Source organism: Saccostrea echinata, unplaced genomic scaffold, assembly GCF_033153115.1.
Source record: "Saccostrea echinata isolate AGI-Se365-2 ecotype Australia unplaced genomic scaffold, CSIRO_AGI_Sech_v1 ptg000041l, whole genome shotgun sequence".
Classification (NCBI taxonomy): domain Eukaryota; kingdom Metazoa; phylum Mollusca; class Bivalvia; order Ostreida; family Ostreidae; genus Saccostrea; species Saccostrea echinata.
The window spans coordinates 1,194,888-1,215,247 of NW_026889790.1; the positions used below are offsets into that span (position 1 = coordinate 1,194,888).

At 34.9% G+C, this 20,360-nt stretch overlaps 2 protein-coding genes across 3 annotated transcripts; one reads left to right on the plus strand and one right to left on the minus strand.

Moving 5' to 3' along the window:
- Positions 1–493: 493 nt before the first annotated feature.
- LOC133200704 (heat shock 70 kDa protein 12B-like) lies at positions 494–12,992 on the minus strand. Of its 2 annotated transcripts, none has more exons than XM_061336471.1 (5): positions 12,951–12,992; positions 10,544–10,854; positions 10,081–10,347; positions 9,614–9,779; positions 494–1,688 (listed from the first exon to the last, which is right to left on the minus strand). In XM_061336471.1, exons 1-5 carry the CDS (start codon positions 12,976–12,978, stop codon positions 616–618), a joined length of 1,845 nt encoding a protein of 614 aa, XP_061192455.1. In that variant the 5' UTR covers positions 12,979–12,992; the 3' UTR covers positions 494–615. The 2 variants fall into 2 exon arrangements, with proteins under 2 accessions (XP_061192455.1, XP_061192454.1); XM_061336470.1 differs by lacking the exon at positions 494–1,688 and adding an exon at positions 4,189–5,614.
- An 839-nt stretch (positions 12,993–13,831) lies between these two features.
- On the plus strand, positions 13,832–17,143 carry LOC133200899 (heat shock 70 kDa protein 12B-like). The gene is made up of 4 exons (XM_061336714.1): positions 13,832–14,172; positions 15,247–15,465; positions 15,725–15,890; positions 16,071–17,143. Exons 1-4 carry the CDS (start codon positions 13,852–13,854, stop codon positions 17,141–17,143), a joined length of 1,779 nt encoding a protein of 592 aa, XP_061192698.1. The 5' UTR covers positions 13,832–13,851.
- Positions 17,144–20,360: the final 3,217 nt, after the last annotated feature.

The window sequence follows — 20,360 nt, forward strand, 5'->3', positions numbered from 1 at the left end:
GAATTTCTTTTACACAAGGATGCTTTGTGCCAAGTTAAGTTGAAATTGACCCAGTGGTTCTGAAGAATCAGTAGCCAAAATGTGAAAAGTTTACAACGACGGCAGCAGCTCATTTGCGTCTTTGGCTCTGGTGAGCTAAAACGACTGGGAAGCAGATAATGCAACCGCGAATTTAAGTAATGTAAAAAATAAGACCTCTAGAAGATAACTTTATATTACAAAAATATACAAGGTACTTGCAATTTCAAATAGTTTTAAAATATATTCTTATTTGTTTATGCCTTTCTGTCGATGGAAATTATAAACACTCCATGACCATAAACTGAGAGCAGACGTAAATCAGAATTTTGATTTTGAATACTGTAGATAATATAAAAGAAATTGCAAGTTTGTATAATATTCAAATATAAGCACACGAAAGTTACATGTATATTAATTTGAAATTCTGAGAAGTATGTTTTCAGCCTTGAGGCCCAATCATAATCCCATTTTTTCCAGTTTGGATAGCTGTATGAATACTGTATAATGTAATTTTTCAAGTAAACATGATTTCTTCAAAGCCGAGCTTGTAAAAAGTCCTCTGTTTAGGTAATCTTTTTTTTTAATAATGCAATTTCAAAGGAAATCAAACGTTGCGGTGACTTCTTCCCCTGTATGCATTTTGGAGGTAACCTTTATTTCAGTTCCGGCAATTTCCATTTTTGTATTGATATAAACCCTCTCAGGCCAAACACCATCATTACACCTAACCTCAATCACACCAAGCTGACGACATCCCACGTCATCTATATACATTGGAGACTCTCTATCGGATACAAAAACACGTAAATGCATGGGTCTGTAGCGACCCTGCTTCCTAAATTCATCAACAAACGACATACTGCTACTTATTTCTTTCACCTCTCCAAGTGAAACTATTTGTCCTACAGTAAAGAACTTTTGGAAAATATCAGCGCACATCTTTCTTCCTTCAATAATAGTTGACTTTGATTCTGGATGTATAGATTTGTCGAAAGGTTCGCAAATATCTTCCCCGTACGTATATCGACATATTCGAGAACAAATCACATCGGGGTCGTGGCCATAGAGAACTGCACCCTTGACAACAGCTAATCCTGCATCCAATGGAATGATGAACTTCCTTTCAGGAAATGCGTTTTTTATGGCAAAGTTGACAATAGTACTATCAGCAAATCCCCCGACCATTACTATGCCAGTCAGATCTCTGCAGCATTTGTCTTCAAAAATATTTCTTATATGAGAAATGATGTCATCAACTGATTTCTGAAAAAAAGATTTAAAAAAGGAATGTTCAAAGCTAAGTTTGTCTCTGACGAAAGAAATAGCACCGTTATGCGGCGAAGCTTTAATCTTGTCTGGTAATGTAGTCCCATAATTTTCCCATAGATCATCCAGAAAACCTGCAGGAACTTTAAGTACAACTCTCACCGAAGAATCAACATCCATTGTCCTTTTTTTAAATTCAAATGTCCGTAAGAACTCTAAATACTCCGACCTGCATTCGTGTTTCAAGCTTTTTATAACTTCAGGTCCTAGTAGGTTATTGATGAAATGTAGGAAGCATTCATCTACATTGGTTCCTCCCCATTTTCCACCACACACCTTGTAAATTGTTTTCATTTTTCCATCTTCTGTTGTTTCTTGAAGCGCAATATCTACAGTCCCACCTGTGAAAAGTAAGGAAACTACGGCTTTAAAGAATAAGTGCAAAATTCAATTCAAAAATTATTATTATTATTGAAACGTGTGTTTAAACAACGAACAACTCAATATCATTGGTTTATTGTTAACGTCTGTTTTATTCTTATCTTTATAAACTCAAATCAAAACACTAAATGTCAGATTTGCTGTAAAATCTGAATATCATAAATTGTCTTTCATTTTCTTAACTAAACTCTGTGTAAAGGGTGAAGATAACGAACAGCGATCGATCTCATAAAAACTACAAGCAATACAATTCTGTGAACAGGGCATAAGCACAGACCTCCCGAATTTACCGAGGTTGGATCAGGTGACTAGGACGAGTAAGCATCCCCTGCTAACCGGTCACACCCGTCGTGAACCTTATGTTTTGATCAGGTAGACGGAAAATTCCGTAGTCAATATGGGAATAAAAACAAAGGCCTAACAACTGGCATGAAACATGTCAGCCAAAATACATCCCAGTGATAGTTTTTATTTACTAATAAGGTCATTATAACGACCAAAGAATTTACGAAATGTTGACTTTAATCTAGAGCTGTTCCTTCCACTCCAGTACACCTCTGCCAACGTCTCAGATTCTCAAAACTTCTCGACAAAAAATCCTTGCATATAAATCAATATTTAAGTTATTTATATCATATCAGAGATAAAAGAATAATTATTCTGCGAAAGATTCTAAGTACAAATCTTAAGTAACTTCACTTATGTTATTTTCATAAGCTGCATGTGTCCTGTTACTTGGTTACCTATTAATCGATTTTGTTTGTTTGTTTAACGTCCCTTTCGAGAATTTTTCACTCATATTTAGACGTTACCACTTGTCGGTGAAGGGCTGCAAAATTAGACCTATACTCAGTACTTAGGGCCAATGAGCAGTGAGATCCCTCATTGCTCAAATATAAACCGGTGCCAGCACCGGTTTATACGGTCTCATTCAAAGGACCGGTCTCCATCCCGTAGTGTGATACGAACCCGCGGCGTAAGAAAGGATCGATTTTATGATATGACTTAAAATATTGTGTGTGTGTGTGTGTGTGTGTGTGTGTGTGTGTGTGTGTGTGTGTGTGTGTGTGTGTGTGTGTGTGTGTGTGTGTGTGTGTGTGTGTGTGTGTGTGTGAGGGTGTGTGTGTGTGTGTGTGTGTGTGTGTGTGTGGGTGGGTGAGGGTGTGTGTGTGTGTGTGTGACAGGAGATTGTGCTTTTCACAAGCGTTAACACCCTGCTGGTGACATATTGAAGTCAAATTCTTCGTATCTTAGAATACAATGTGGTTCTCAAATACAGTTGCTGATTAAAGAGATTCACTGTGTTTTGGATTACAGAACTTTGGAGGGAAAAGGGCAAAAATCATGACGGCAGATGTGACCGGTCGACAGGAGATGCTTATTCCTCCTTGGTACCTGATCACACCTCTGACGTTTTCTGAGGTCTGTGTTTGCTCTACTCCCAGTATGTTTTGTTTCAATGCACTTCTGAGCTTGAATACTGTTTAATGATCGATACAATGACCTTTTCAGCAAACACAATCTATCATGAGGTCAAATGTTGACTGACTTTTTTCATACTAATTGTTAGGCCATTATGTATGCGGATTTTCCCGGGTTTTTTTTTTCAATCATGACAAGGAGCACACGGTGGGTGTGACTGGTCTGCAGGCGATGCTCACTCCTCCATGGTACCTGATCACATCTCTTATGTTTTGGAGGTCTGCGTTTGCTCTGCTCCCGATTTGTATTGTTTAAATGTACTTTGAGCTTAAATACTGTTCGTTTTCTTTATATTTCATTCGTTATCTTCATATTTCAATTTATTCAAACCAAAAACTTTACACTCCAAAATCTTTTCTTATGATATGATATGATACAATATTAAAAAGCATATTTTATTTTCGCCTTTATTATGTTTTACTCTGTAACAATCTACAGTGTACAATGAAAAAAAATGTTTAGAGTTGATTTTTTTTTTAACAAAGTGGAGGTAAACACTATACTGTTTCTGTTAATTTGAAAGACAAAAATAAACCTCTATCTGGCTTTTATAACATAACAATTGATGGACTTCGTTTAATTTGGTGTTGAACACTGAAGACAAAAAGAAAATGGTTATAACCACATATAATCCCGATAATACAGTGCACAGAATCATTGAGCACTTCAAAGCCTATTCAATAAATACCGTATATATAACAGGTATTTTCTGCGGTTGTTCAATTTTTGCGGATAGGACAAAACCGCAAAAATTGCAATCGCAAAATATTTTTTTAAAATATTAGTTCAGATATTTTATATACGCAAGTGATGCGTTTGTTAGTGAAATTGATTTAAATGTTATTTCATAACGTCTTATTCTATATTCGAAAAAAAGAATTTTGCTTAAGGATGTATGAAATAAAAAGGATTTGAAAATAATTTACGCAGACTACTAAAGGATAGTAGAGCTTATTACCAGTTTTCATGCACCTTTGATCAACAGACTGCAAATTAATTTATAAAACGTAAACATGGCAGTGTACTGCCATATCCTTAAATTTGATGTTCATATCCCGTAAATAAATTTTTGCGATATAATGCAACCGGAGAAATTGAAAAAGCAGAAATTAATTTGCTACCTTTCAGGGGTCAAATCGCAAAAAATTTCCAACCGCAGAAAATACCCGTTACTTCTTTTCAATTACATTTTATTCCAGGGAATAAATTAAAGTGCTCTGATGAATAATAAACAAATAAATAACTGATTTCACCTATAGCTTCTACATATGCGAAAAGTGTATTGTTGTTGCAAATATATGCTATGGATATAAGTATAGTTTACTAATAAATCACAAAAAGTCAAACTTGGCGGTTGCTTTATCGCCAGTACTCATTTTTGCCGACACTTGTATTTCCGTTCCTCCAATCTCCATTTCTATTGTACAGGTGAACTCCTCAGGCCACTTTTGCTTTGCGCATTCCACAGTAATTTCTCCTAAAACTCGGCATCCAACATCATAAATAAAAGCAGGGTTTTTTCTTTTGGAGACGTATACCTTAATATTTAATGGTTCTTCTCGTTGATACTCCCTTTTTTTATCTCGAAAGTCATATTCTGTGGTGAACGTTCGTCTCTCGCCGAGGGATACTTTTTCACCTTTTTCAAAGAACTTTTGAAAAATATTTTTGCAATACTTTTCTTTGTCAAAAACAGTCAGATTACTGTAAGGATGCTCTCCTTCAATGAAGGGTTTACAAACATCATCCCCGTATGTATAGCGACAGACTCGTGAACAAATAATATCAGGATTGTGTCCATATAGAACTGCTCCTTTGGCGACAGCAAGGCCAGCTTCCATGGGAACAATGATACGTTTCCCCGGAAATGATTTTTTTAGTTTATCAATCACTAGAGGACTTTCAGCATAGCCACCTACTACCACCATACCAAGCAGCCCTTCACAGATTGGACTCTGTAAAATGACTTTAAGGTGTGTTATTATGTCATTTAATGAGTTTCTGAAAAATGTTCGGAAGAAACTGATATTAATCTTCATTTTATCATTCGAACAGGTCAATGAGGTCTTATAAGGAGACTGTTTAACAATTTCAGAAATTTTGCATTCTGTTTTTTCTTCGAGAATTTCAAATAAAGGTGGTGGAATTCGTATTTGAACAGGATGATTTGAGTGAGAATCAACTTTTCTTTTCTTTACTTCTAGCGTACGCATTAGATCCAGATAATCGGACCGGCAATCGTCTTTAAATTCATTTAGAACCTCTGCTCCCACAAGTTTAATCAGGAATTGGAGAAATTCTTCATCAACTCTGGTTCCTCCCCATGGTCCCCCACACACCTCGGAAATTGACTTCACCTCGCCTTTTTGTGTCGTTTCCTGAGCCGTAATATCTACAGTTCCTCCTGAAATAAAACTCTAAACTGCACCTGTATACAATTCCACCGAGACATATGACGACAAAACAATATAACACGGTGATAAATTTGTATACAATTCTAGCGAGACAAATGACGACAAAACAATATAGCACAGTGATAAATTTGTATACATTTCTAGCGAGACAAATGACGACAAAACAATATAGCACGGTGATAAATTTGTTAGATATATATTTTTTAAATTAACGTAGATATGCAACTTACATCAGTTCGGAAACCCTTATACTAATATTTCTCCAAGTGTTTGAAAAAATAAAGTCATTCGCTGATCCTTTTTATATTTTGTCGCAATTAATTACATTATATATATAAAATTATCGGAGGGCACGTATAAAGTATTACATTACTATTACTTCAAGAGAAATGCTTACTCAGTTGTTGCTGGAAATACAATAAATTTGCCATAAAAAGAGGTTTACTAAAATTTCAACATAGCTGTGATTTTTCGACATTAAGTTGGGGGGGGGGACACAGACATACTCTTGCCTCAACATAGCTGTGATTTTGTTTTACATTAAGTGGGGAGGGGGGTTCAGAGATACTCTTGCCCTCCATATCTGAAAGTGGGGGGGGGGCTAGTGCCCCCGCTGCCCCCCCCCCCCCACCCGTGACTACGCCTATGACGTTGTGCATATTCTTGAGAATCTAGCGGAAAATTAATAGAATCTTTTTTAAAAAGATTACTAACACGTTACTCTATAAATAAGCATCCAAGCCACATTGACCTGTTCTCTAATGAATATTAATGAAATGCGCAATGAGGATGCGTTGCATATTATGTCAATGTTGTATTCTCACTCGTGCAGTTTTCGTTTTTACGTTTGTGTAATTTTTTTCACTATATCGTGTAAATATTTTGTTGATTGTGCAGTTTTTCTATAGTTTGTGTTAATTTCAATAACTTCGTGTATATTTTCCTCACTTTGTGTAAGTTTTTACTTACTCGTGTAATTTTTGTTTAAGGTCGTGCAGAAAATAATTTTGAAGCAATCGGCGTGCCATACACCTTTGGTCATGTAGATTATCCCCCACAATCAGATAACATGCTGTATGGAGAAGATGAGCATAGGGACATGAGAGGAGACAGTAAAGCCAGTAAATATGACTTGCTGAGAAAAAGTTCCATCAGACAGCCTTTCTTTGTTTTCGAGGCACGATCCACACCTGGTTTTTCTTGGTGTACTTCAGGGGCTACAACGACAACTAGTGTAACCTGGGCAAAAGAGCTAGATACCAGAACTGACTCTCATATAGGGTACCATCAAAATCCAAAGGTGAGTACACAGGGCACAGAAAGTAATGATGGAGGAGGTTCATATGGTAAAACTGCAATGAAACCAGCGACGTACGATGGAACCGGGTCTTGGACAGACTATAAAGCTCACTTCGAGGCGTGCAGTGATATAAACATGTGGAATGCGCGCCAGAAAAGTTTATATCTTGCAGCATCATTGAGAGAACAAGCACAGACTGTCCTTGGTAATATAAAAGGAGGTACGACTTGCACATATATAGATTTGTGTGATGCATTAGAAGATAGATTTGCGCCAGTCAATCAAACAGAGCTATATCGGGCAATGCTGAGGGATAGACGACAGAAAGCGTCAGAAACATTACCGGCGCTCGGTGAAAGTATAAGACGCTTGGCTCACCTAGCTTACCCGACAGCACCTAGAGAAGTTACCGAGTTGATTACCAAGGATCAGTTTGTTGATGCGTTGACAGATTTTGATATGCGCTTATACGCATTCAACAATCACGCCCTAGATCTCTAAATGATGCTATACGTTTGGCGGTTGAAATTGAGGCTTTTTGTAAAGCCGAACGCCAACGTTGGCATGATGTCGGTTTCGCAAGAGGAGCTACTAGAGATTAGGAAAATATCAGAGAGTCTCACCAAGACTCAAGTGTTAGAGATGAAATGAAGCAGCTACATGTACGTAATGAACTGCAGGAATCATTACGAAATTTAGAAAGGAAAATTGCAGACATGGCTGTAAGGAAAGAGACCCCAAGTCCATCCAATTCTAATCCGTTATTGAAACCAGATGCTTTTCCATATAAATGTCGCAATTGTGAAAAGCGTGGTCATAGAATTAAAGACTGTTTGGTAAAGAATAAGCAAACAAGTGAGAGGATACAGAAATCAGAGTTAAACGATGAATCAAAAAGTCGCTCAAAGACTCCAACCAGGAACAAAAGCAAGAAAGTTGTATCTAGTACAACTGCAGCCAAGCAAGGACAAGTCAATAAAGAATCTGGCTTCTTCATTAAAGCTTTTGTGAATCATGTGCCATACAATCTGTTGGTTGATACCGGGGCAACCTTAACAATTTTAGCAGATAGTATACATTGAAATAGGGAACACAAAAGTTTTTAGACTAGAACCTGTAAATCAAACTATACTAGGCGCAGATGGAACACCCCTGAAGGTACGAGTAAGAGGGAATTTTTCACTTCGACTTGGTGATTGTGAATTTTATTGCCATACTGTTATAGCAAATATTAAATCTGATGGTATTCTGGGTCTAGATTTCCTAAAGTCTGGCAAATCTTTATAAGACGTATCTGAGAAGAAAACGTATATTCATGGAGTGGAACATGAATTGCAGCTAAAAGGACATATTGGATGTTTCCGTGTTTAATAAATTGTAGACAGTATATAGAATTACAAGAAGGGATGTCATATGTTCAGATGAGTTATCACACCTAAAGATGGTTACAAAGAGGCCAAAGTTGAAAAAGTCAAATCAAGGGGGAAAGCCAAAGCAATAGTGATTAAACCTCATATTAGTCCAACTGAAAACTTGGCATGAGGTTTGTCTGATAGTAACAAAAAAAAGTTTAAATATGAGCAGTGTGCTCATACCTTCGGCACGAAGACTGTGCTTATAAGGCACATGAAAAGAGTATACTCCTGGAAGGAGCCAGGAAAAATAGTCCAGATAGTGCAAGTGGAGAAATCTCTTATGAAGCTACCTGAAAGTTCGGATGAGGATTCGCAGGAGGATCCTTGAGAGCTAACTTGTAAGGTGAAATGTGTAACAACTGACGTCGGAACACAGACAAAGCTAAAGGTAGATGCAGCCAGGACCAAAAGTCATCAGAAAACAATACGTGTTCCGACGAAGTATCAGAAGGATGGCGAATCGGTAGAGAAACTGGAACAAGATATTTTATTTGATTAATCAGTCCTAATGTGATATTTTGATCGTGTACCTGCTGACCAAATTTTGTTGCATGTGTTAAAAGAGCTTTTTGTAATGATAATTCTTATAATGTTTCTTGAATACCAAATAGTTTCATGATACATTTATGTTCATAACATTAAAAAAATCTTTCATTTTGAATCAAATCACATGCGGGACGCATGTGATCAGAGGTGTGGGTAATGTAATGGTAAAGGGGCATTTGGGTAAAACACGTTGCAAGAAGAAACACACCAAGTCCCCGTCTCTAGATAAGAGAAAAAATTGAATACTCTGTGATTTACCCTCAGATAGAGCGGTCCTAAATATCTATCTAATCATTAACTCAGACAGAGTAAGAGAATATATATATATATATATATATATATATATATATATATATATATATATATATATATATATATAACCCAATCATACACGTTACACTTTTTATCATGTGATATTGAATGACAGGAGCCATACATTTTTTTTTAAAAAAAAAACCTTTTGAATAAATAATTTATATATGATTTTAATGCCATTTGTTGTTTATATGTAATTTTGAAAGAGGACTTCAGCGTAACTTATAATGCTTCAACGCCTTCTAGAATTGAGAAAGAACTCATTGCTTTCAACAACAAAAAAGCATCATCTGTTATCTGATCAGAAGAAATATGCACAATTTACATGTAGTTTTTAAAAAAAGAAAACTGAAAAATGATACATGTTATATAAATACCATGTCTGTAATAGATTAAAAAGCATGACAACATACCACCAAGATCTATGACCATAAATTTTTTCCCTCGTTCAAAAGTTCGAAGGACCAGTTCTTGGTGTTCTCCTCCACTCTCGAATTTATCAATAGGGAGCAGACGACAGTACAAGGCGGCAGCTTCCGGTTCATAGGCCAACATTAACAGGTCGTCATAAATACCAGCCTATGCAATATTTAAAGGTAAGAATATTTGTTGAAACATATGCTGAAAATTCACTAACAAAATTAAACTGTTAAGATGTCCATTTGCTGTTGAGTTCTTTCTTGCTTTAGCTTCTTGTTTTGTATTTGTTTTTTTTTAAAGCCATGCTTAGTTGATGGGGTTTTATTTATTTTGTAAATAAGAATTATTTATATATGTTCCCTTAAACCTTTACATATTGTTCCATTTTACTAAATAATTTCCTTCGTTTGATGTTTGTTACATAAATATTTAAAAAAAAGTCATTTGTTTGTTTGTTTACCTCTATAGCAGCTTCTCTTGTGAACTGTTTAGCAGAATCTGTCCAAATAGCGGGAACTGTTATAACCCAGAAAATGCCGTCTGCTGTTATTGTCCCCAGCAAGTTCTTTTCCTTTAATTGTTTAAGTAGATGTTCCTTCAGATAACGAATGGCGTGAGCGATTATTGTCATATATGGCATCTTTTTACCATCCATATCTTCTATTTCCATGTCCCTCTTCAATTCTGTAAAAAGACGGTCACTTCCGGTCTGATCTTTTGAAATATCCTAAAATGACAACAATCGTGTTGAACTGGATGATTATTTACTAATGAAAATAAACATAATGTTTGGGGGGAAAATATGCATGTTTAATGAAATATATTTTAGTGAAATTAAAATTGTATATCCAGAAAAGGGCCAGAGAGACAAAAAAGGTATGGCCTTTGCAATATGGTAATGATAAGTCGTCAATTTTTTATACCAGTGCATTCATGAGTTTCATCTTGAAGCGACTGAAGTAATGCCATCCCTCGTGTTCTTCTGCTTCAGTCAATTCTGCGTACTTGTCTTCCGCTTCGTATCCAAAGCTATGGAACGTTTGGTCTGGATTTAATAGAACTGTGGTTGGCGCCTTATATGAGATTCCACCAGACTGTTCAGACGACCAATTGTTTGTATAAATCTTCAAAGGATTTGTTTGAAAATCGTTTTTAAACGAGAATGCATATCCTGAATACGTCGAACCAAAGTCAATGGCTGCTACAAGTAGTTTTTCTCTTTTTTGTTCCCCACCTTTTATTAAACGTGAAATAAAATTAAATCAAATTAGTTTAAATTTGTGGGTATGCAATAATGTTTTTTAAATCTCATTCCTTTAGATAAGTAATTAAAGGACATACGGTACTTCCAAAAATCTGTTGAAAATGTGATGGACATCAATGTGCTCCTTTATAACCCGACCCGATTTTATGTTTCTATGAAACAGAATTTATTCAAAAGCTGTGGCCATCAACCCAAGTTTCAGATATATTGACGATGTTTTCGCAAATAATAAAAGTTAAGTACATTCATATTTTTGAGTCGATATATCCCATTAAACTCCAAATAAGAGACACCACAGAGTCTGCCACATCTATTTCATATTTGGATTTTTTTTTTACTGTACATGGCAAGGGCCATTTAAATAACTTAACTGTATACAAACAAGATGTCTTTAGCTTATCCATCGTCAACTTTTCTTATTTATGTAGTAATATTCCAATATCACCTGCATATAGTGTTTATGTCTCACAATGTATTCGATACTCAAGACTAATGTTTTCCATACCGATTCTTCGGCTTATTCCGTCTACCTGAACAATACATAAGACACAAGGTGGACGTGACCGGCTGACGGGATGCTTACTCCTCCAAGGCATTTGATCCCACCTCTAGAATTTCCAGGCTCTGTAAGCCTTTTATGCCTTTTGTGTTGTAGATTTTCAATCATTGTTCGTTATCTTCTATTTTTTTTATCTTACTAGGGTATGTTCCTCTAGTTTTGTATTGTCAATTTTCGTGAAGTATAGTTTTTATATCTATTTTCATTATTATTTTAATTTTTTTAATACAGTGCATTATCTAGTTATATAAATACTCTAAAGCGTTTAACATGTAAAAACAACTTCAATATAAAATGAACAATATTAAATAAATCAAAAGGACATAAAAATTATAGCAGACTAAAGTTCAAATTGGAATTAAAATTAAAGGATTCTTTTAAAATAAAAATCAACTGGATGCCTATGAAAGACAATAAATTACTACATAGATATGACGGTGACACATGGTTTGTTTCTTAGAAAAAGCCAGTTTTAAATTGACCATTTTGCACTAAGAAAAAAATTTGAAATAAAAATTTAAACTACTGCTGTTTTAAATTATATAAAATGACCATGCCAATATGTGCATTTAAAAATAAGAAACTTAAGCAAAAATTTCGTATAATTAATGCAATTGTGTTGCCTACTTTCTTGTTAATACCCCCATTCTCGATTTTAAAACATCACTGTCACATTATAAAAACTCTGTATTTTTGAAATGGATTTAACACATGTAGAGCATAATGCATAGAATCACTTAATTGTTCTCTTCTCGCTTATAAAATAGATTTTCATGAGAACATTACTATGCTTGACGTAAATTATCTGAAATGTACGAACATTAACGAAGAGATTTATTGTAAATATAATTTAATTATTATATGTACATGTAATTATTATTTTGCCAAATATGTAGAAAACACCATATTACAACAAGGATGTGTATGAAAAATTTGATTGGTTCTTAGTGAGTGACGTCATATCTACCATTTACTTCCTAAATTATTGTTCTCAACAATGAAATCTAAAAACATTGTTAAATGGCGGGATTAAATTAAGATTATCTTTTTAGATATCTTCTTTTAAATATCTATTTAAAACACGACGGTATGAAACATTCAGCGTATTTGTACAACTAGATGTATTTAACAAGGTATATTTGTCTTCAAAATGAATATGAGTGGTATATAAAATGTACTTTTTGTTAATTAGTTATTGTTTTGTATTAACTTAGTTTTCTAAAAAAAATTATAATGTTTGTGAATTATTTTACCATGTAAATACAGGTATCTGGACTAAGTCTAAAAAGACAAGAACATGAGATTTTAATGTACTTGTTTCCTCTATTACACTTTATATTCCTAATTCCATTTGCAAATTGGGAACTATCCTCGGAGCGAACTAATGTATATTTACTTGTTTATGCTTGAATTGTTTCGGGGTTATAAAATTTAGAGATTGCTTTTCAATAGTTGTCTAAAATTAAAAAAAAAATTATCTTTATAAAAATAAATTTAAGTAGCTTACCTTTCTTCGGATTTCCTTTTCCAGCCATTACTATGGAGAAAACTAAAATGTAGTATGCAGATTAGCTTAAAAAAGAATCTAAACAATATTTCCAAAATCGTTTTTAACCGTTCACGGTAGCTCAGTCGGTAGAGCGCTCGCTCCGTGATCGGGAGGTCGTGAGTTCGAATCTCGGCCGCGACTGACCCAAGTCGATAAAAAATGGGTAGCAACTGTTCCTTCGCCATGCGCTCGGCACTTTGAAGTGAAAGTTGCGGGTCCTTCGGATGAGACCTTAAAAACCGAGGCCCCGTGTCACGGCAGGCGTTGGCACGATAAAGATCCCTCACTGCTCAATGGCCCTGAGTGCCGAGTAAAGGTCAAAATTTGAAGCCCTTCACCGGTATATGGTGACGTCTCTATATGAGTGAAAAATTCTCGAATGGGACGTAAAACAACATACAATCAATCAATCAATCAAAATCGTTTTTATAATATCGATATACCATTTAATATTAAAGCAAAAAATTTAAATAAAAACAATAATAACCGGGAAAATGCGCACAAGTATAAATATGATTAAAGTAAAAGAAACAACTATACCAACCTCTTCCGCTGTCTACTTAGAAGAAAATTTAAACGCAGTAATTAAGGTAAACAAGTTTGTATCCTGTCTGAACGTACATACTGCTGGTGGGGTTGAAATCGATCTCTATATGTATTTGACACATAAAAAATCTACAGATATTTTAAAAGCTTACAGTTTCACGAATCTTCTCCAAGGTTTGTTTATCTTTAAAATTACGCCGAAATATTTCGGGATGGGTCTACGACTTTGGTACGTAGTTTAAATTTATGAGTATTCTAGATTTTAAATTTGGAATTCTGTTTTGAAGAACATTTAACAACTTGCCGTTGAAACATGGCTGGGGGAGCGAGTTCGCTTGACGGTAAGCTACTAGTAGTCGCTTTAGATTTTGGAACTGCGTACAGTGGATATGCTTTTTCCTTTCGGAGTGATTATCGACTGGATCCACTAAAAATCGAAATCAACCACTGGACGGGAGAGGGTGCCCAGACAATGTCGCCAAAGGCCCCGTCATCGGTTCTCCTGAATCCAGACAAGACCTTCCATTCCTTTGGTTATAAAGCAGAAGAGGAGTACGCCAGTCTGGTAGAGAATGAAGAACATCAGGACTGGTATTTCTTTACGAATATCAAAATGAGGCTACTCTACAAAGAAGTAAGATTGATAATGATCAAGACTAGTTTTAATTATAAAAAATTAAAATATGTTTTTATGCCCCCGTTATCGAAGATTCGGGGGTATATAGTTTTTGTCCTGTCCGTCCGTCTGTCTGTCTGTTTATCTGTTTGTCCGCAAAAACTTTAAAACTGCCCATAACTTTTTATTGGTTGGAGCTATGGCTCTCATATTTCACATGTGCATTTCTTGTGACAAGGCCTTTTTGGGGGGTACCAACATATTTGACCTCTTGACCTTGACCTTGGAGTTTGACCCAATTTTACAAGAATTTACCCAACTTTAATCTTGGCCATAATTTTTGAACAGTTGGTGCTAGGGCTTTCATACTTCACATGTATATTCATCGTGATATAACCTTTCCATGGACATAAATATTTGACATTTTGACCTTGACCTTTGAGTTTGACCTACTTTAACAAAAACTTTAACCTTGGACATAACTTTTGAACATTTAGTACGAGGGCCTTCATATTTCACAGATGTATTCCATGTGACAAGGCCTTCCCTTGGATACCAACAATTTTGACCTTGACCTGGGAATTTGACCTACTTTTGAAAAACTTTAACCTTGTCCACAACTTTTGAACAGTTGGTGCTAGGGTTTTAATATTTCATATATATTTCATATGACAAGGCCTGGGTATCTTTAATTTGACCCTTTGATCTAGGAGCTTGACCCATATTTGGAAAAATTTAATCTTGGCAATAACTTTTTAATGGTTAGTGCTTGCGCTTTCGTATTTCACAGGTATATACATTGAGAACAAATCCTCTCTTTGGGTAACAACATTTTTATTCCTTTGATCTTGGAGTTTGAGTTGCATGTGAGAAACTTTAACCTTCGCCAAATCTGTCATACGGGGGCATCAGTGTTTCACAAGCACATCTTGTTTTTTTATTATTATTATTATTAATATTATAGAGGTAAGCAAGAAAACATTCAAAACTCATTACTTATGTCCATTTTTTTTCTAATACACGCAAGTTATTAGTATTGAACTGATATCTGAGTACATGGCGCAATATAGTGGGTTTTTTTTTTTAAAACAGAAAGTGTCTCGATCAGACAGTATTGAGGATGAATGTGGAAAGTCAGTGCAAGGATTGGCGATTCTCAGTATGCTCATTCGTTATCTAAAGGATGATCTCTACGGGCGACTAAATATGAGGGGTATAAATGTCAGGGATCAGGATATTTTATGGGTGCTGACGGTTCCCGCCATTTGGTCAGATGCCGCTAAACAGTTCACAAGGGAAGCTGCAGAACAGGTAGTAAAAATTTTAAAGCTATATATAGCTGATGAAACTTTTTTGAAAACATATTGTGAATTTGAAGTGGCAATCATTCCAACGTTTCAATTCTCACCTCATAGATGATGAATCCAATCTCTCTCTCTCTCTCTCTCTCTCTCTCTCTCTCTCTCTCTCTCTCTCTCTCTCTCTCATACACATGCATCTACACACACAGACTGAGAGAGAGAGAGAGAATGGAATAAGTTAATACTGAATTAATTTTGTTAATTTGAAGGCAGGGATAAAGGCTGTTGATATGATATTTGTGTATGAACCGGAAGCAGCAGCCCTCTATTGTCGATTACAGAAACTGCATATGATAAATGATACAACAGACAGTCCAGATTCAGATAGTAAGACTACCCTTACAGAACGAAAAATCTTGGTGTTTGATATGGGAGGTATGAGAAATACTTACTTTTTCTCTGTTTATCTCTAAACTCATTTGGTTTTGGAGAAAAAAATGAAGTTTCCTTGATAAGGTCACCATGTTTTTGACTTAGGAAAAAATTACTAGTCTTTCAAACCTTAAGCACACATTTTAAATCAGGCATCTGCAAAAATGTTCTGTCCACTTTCAGGTGGTACAACCGATATCAGCGTGATGGACATAAAGAGTGACAAAGAGATTCACATTGTTGAACAAGCTAGCGGGGGTCCCTTTGGAGGAACCGCCATCAATGAACGATTTAGCAATTGGATGAGTGAAATATTTGGAGAAGAGAATATGAAAGCATTTAAAAAAAACAAAAGATCAGATTACATGCAATTAATTAGAGACTTTGAACAAAAGAAGCGACCTATTGACCCGAAGGAAGACAAACCGTTATGCTTACAAATTCCACCATCTCTTAAAAAACTTGCAGAAAAAACATGGGATTGCAATCTGGAAGATCACTTCAAAAATCTTGAAAGTTTTCCAGATGTTCAGGTTAAAAAAAGGGGGAAGCTATTCTTATCTTCTTCGTTTTTATTGGAAAATTTCGTTTTACCTATTGCTAACAACGTCTTAGCAGAAATGGAGCGGATTCTCGCAAAGCATGGTGATATCAATTGTGTAATAACTGTGGGAGGAATAGCTCAGTCTGCTGCCATGACTACAGAAATCCGAAAATATGCTAAAAATATACCTGTCTATGTTCCTTTCGATTCATCAGTTGCCGTTCTTAACGGAGCAGTGCTCTATGGACATGAAAACAATGTGATAAAAGCACGTGTCTGTAGGTATTCTTACGGAATCCAAACCATGAGACCTTTTACTGAAGAAAAAGATGATGAGAGTAAGAAGGTCATACAAGAAGGCGAAATCTGGTGTAAACACTGCTTTAGATCACTCTACAATGCAGGTGATATGATCAAACTCGGTGATGTTCGTCCATATGAACTGGAGGAATCTTTTCATGATGAAGACAGGAAAAATAAGCGATTCCAGCCGATTCGGTGTGTTCTTTTCCGATCTGAAAAGAAACATCCGAGATACGTAACTGAGGAAGGGTGTTTTGAGACGGGAAGAATAGAAATTGAACCTCCAGAAGAGGGTTTTCCTATTCATTACGAATGTATTGTTGAACTAGAGTTTGCTGGCACAGAAATAATTGCTCGCCTGAAAGATAGTGAAAGAATTAAAACCATTCGGCTTGACTTTTTAAGCTAATTGTCAGTTTTTGAGACTATAATTTTTAAGTCAATGTAAACGATATATCCATTAATGCTTTACAGAAATGATTTAATACATAAAAAATAACTTTTATCGTCAAATAGGTGTTAACGGTCAACACGAGGATGCTTACTCCTCCTAGGCACCTGATCCCACCTCTGGTGTTTCCTGGGGTCCGTGTTTTATACCCTGTTCACAGATTTGTATTTTATAGATTTTTTTTTAGATCGATCACTGTTATCTTCACCTTTTGCATTAAAAACATATGCTTTACGTATGATTAAATATTCAATTTTGAAAATAAAAAATGAAATAGGTCAAGAAAAGAGGATATAGAAAGAGCCCCGCTCTTTAAGGGTTAATCTCTGCAGTAAATGTAAACTCTAATGGGGGTTTTAATTTGACCCAAGGATTTCTATATATGTAAAGAATAATGTTTTTGTAAACTTCGTTGCAATATTTATACTTCTTTTTTCTGCCTTAGTTAATTTTCATTTTTTAGAATTTTTTTTCTAAACAATGCTTTTATTCTTACTCAATGGGATACGTACTTTGTCGTCCTCAAGTCTTGAGCCATCCAAGCTGGCTTTTGTTATACATATTTTTCATTGGAGCAAGGACATACTCCCCAAATATCATAAGATATTAAGATATCCCTGAACCTAATACATGTGGATTCCTAAACATAAACACAAAACAGTTTATTATCTATTTTTTTTATCTGAGTATAGCAATCGATATACATGTATTTTACATGTAATATATATTGATTTTTTTCTTACCCATTCGCTCGCACATTCTCGCAGTTTCTTACTCACATTCGTTCATTTTGATAAGTGGAAGCTTACTTGTTTAATATTTTATAAGAAAGAAGGAAAAATACGTCATATAAATCAGCTAAATGAAAAAGGTGAAGACAACAAACAGTCTCAAAATCTACAAACAATACAAATCTGTGAATAGGGCATAAAGCACGGACTCCCAGAAATTTCAGAGGTGGGATCATGTACCTAGGAGGAGTAAGCATCCCCTATCAACTGAAAACACCTGCCGAGAGCTCTATATATTGATCAGGTAGACGGAACATTCCGTAGCTAAATTTAGTATGAAAACAAAAGCCTAGCAATTGGCGTGAAACACGTCAGCCAAAATACAACCCAGTGATGTTATATTTGGAAATAAGGTCAATATAACGAACGAAAATTTACGAAATGCTGACTGTTAACGAGATTGTTGAAATCCCTGTAACATCAACTTATGTGTCAGTAGCCTGCCTAGGTTTAAAAATTGGTCGTCTTGAGTATCGAATAAGTTGGGATGTGCAACCATTATATGCAGGTGAAAGAGGAATATTGAAGTAAGAAAACTCGCACATTGTAACAGATTTTAAAATTAATATTGTCAAATATACCTTTCCATATTTGCCAGGTATTATTCAATTTTTGCATTTCAAAGTTCTGGCTTGCAATATAGTTTTCAACCCTTTATTTGCTGTATAAGTGAAATAGAAGTTCCAGCAAGCTTGGCAGCTAACAAGAGAAAAAAATATAATTGTTTTGTATATAAGATCAGACAATTGACAACCCTGTTACCTTTAGACAAAGGAAAGTCACCTAATGAAAATGTTAATTACCTTAAAATTACCTTAAAACCATTTTTTTAAGTTGTTTGATATATATGCATGCTAAGATTACTCCTTATAGGGATACTTTTCACAGTTAAATGACAATATGTTGAACTGTCTCAACTTGATGTTTACAAACAGCAATCTTATGATAAAACACTGATAACATTGGACACGAAACATAATATTCCTAAACATTAAGACAAAACTTGGGGTGACGACAATTAATGAGTTGCTCTAATTAAATCAAGTCATAAATGAAGGACCATCAAAATGCTTATATTACTTAATACCATGGAGACAAGACAATATTTAAAAAATTATAAAATAATACTTTTCTGACTTTATGCCAAATTTTGCATATTAATTAGAGCAATACTTGATACCACGCAAAAAGAGCTTCGACTGTCGCTTTTCATTGCAATACCTTATTTATTTAAATACCATACCTTCGAAATTTTAAAACAGAAGATAAATGTCTTTTCCTTACTGAAAGAAATGTGCAAAATATAGGAGCAAATTATTCTTCAAGAAATTTCCTACCATTGTGTAGGTTTATATGTACCTTGTGTTTATTTTGCCAGAAATTTGGAAGGATTCAAATATGCGTAATTTACTAATTTAAAGACCGATCAAGAGATTTAAAGATAACTTTAGAAAAGGTTTACTATTTGCCCGTCGCTAAATCCATAAGATTTTGAATCGAATCCAATGAAAGATGCGTTTGTTGAAATTATATTTGTATCTTCGCCAAACTATGCACGATGCGTCTAACAGAGCGCTTGATGTCAAACTTGAGGACACATGCTAAAAACAGTTTAGTTGCATGGATTGTTATATATTTTTTGGACTTAATTTGGTTGTAAATGATGCATGTATCAAATCTCTAGGGAGAGGACTAAAATAGGCTTTGCCTGCTACCCAATCCCATTCACTTTTTTGTGGATAAAATTTTGTATGAATAAAAAAAAATTTAAAACAGTTAGAATTTGTTGACTTTTCTTCCCTTTTGCCATCACCCTTGTAACTCTATGCAGTTTTCTATTACTTTGTAGGACATACTTGAGAAACTTTGAATGAAAAATGAAACTGAATGCGACAAAACGTCTTCAATTTACTTGTATAAACATATATATTATTTTTATCATTTTCATGATTTTTGACAAACTGTTTTGTAAATGTCGCTAATAGTTGAGTATCTATAACAAATCATTTTTTTTTCCACATAAACATTAAGTGAGCAAATATTAAAAAAAGGACTACTTGTTACATTTTAGGCCACAATTTCACACATTTGTACTGCATGCATTTATAATATCAGTTTTCTAATTTGATATTTAGCGTGTTCAGCGAGGCAAAACTGGTTATGGTCACTAAGAAATATCTGTGTATCATGCATTTAAATTTCACAAAGGCATTGATGTCAAAAATCAAGATAAATAGCATTGATGGCCCAAAAAATGTTTACAGTTATCCATAGATTAACACTCGAATTAGTCGTTAGTTTCTAACTACATTGTACAAGTCTGTGTAATTGTTAAGGTGTGTAAGTAATTATAGAGAGAATTATTTTTAATTTTAATACAATTA

What these genes read in the sequence shown, in the direction of transcription:
- LOC133200704 (XM_061336471.1), bottom strand. Translation starts at nt 12,978, where the DNA reads ATGGCTGGAAAAGGAAATCCGAAGAAAG. An exon ending in AAAAGGAAATCCGAAGAAAG is followed by an intron (nt 10,855 to 12,950) that starts GTAAGCTACTTA and finishes GTTTAATAAAAG; the next exon opens with GTGGGGAACAAAAAAGAGAA. An exon ending in TGAAACTCATGAATGCACTG is followed by an intron (nt 10,348 to 10,543) that starts GTATAAAAAATT and finishes TTGTCATTTTAG; the next exon opens with GATATTTCAAAAGATCAGAC.
- LOC133200899 (XM_061336714.1), top strand. Translation starts at nt 13,852, where the DNA reads ATGGCTGGGGGAGCGAGTTCGCTTGACGGTAAGCTACTAGTAGTCGCT. An exon ending in CAAGGGAAGCTGCAGAACAG is followed by an intron (nt 15,466 to 15,724) that starts GTAGTAAAAATT and finishes GTTAATTTGAAG; the next exon opens with GCAGGGATAAAGGCTGTTGA. An exon ending in CTTGGTGTTTGATATGGGAG is followed by an intron (nt 15,891 to 16,070) that starts GTATGAGAAATA and finishes GTCCACTTTCAG; the next exon opens with GTGGTACAACCGATATCAGC.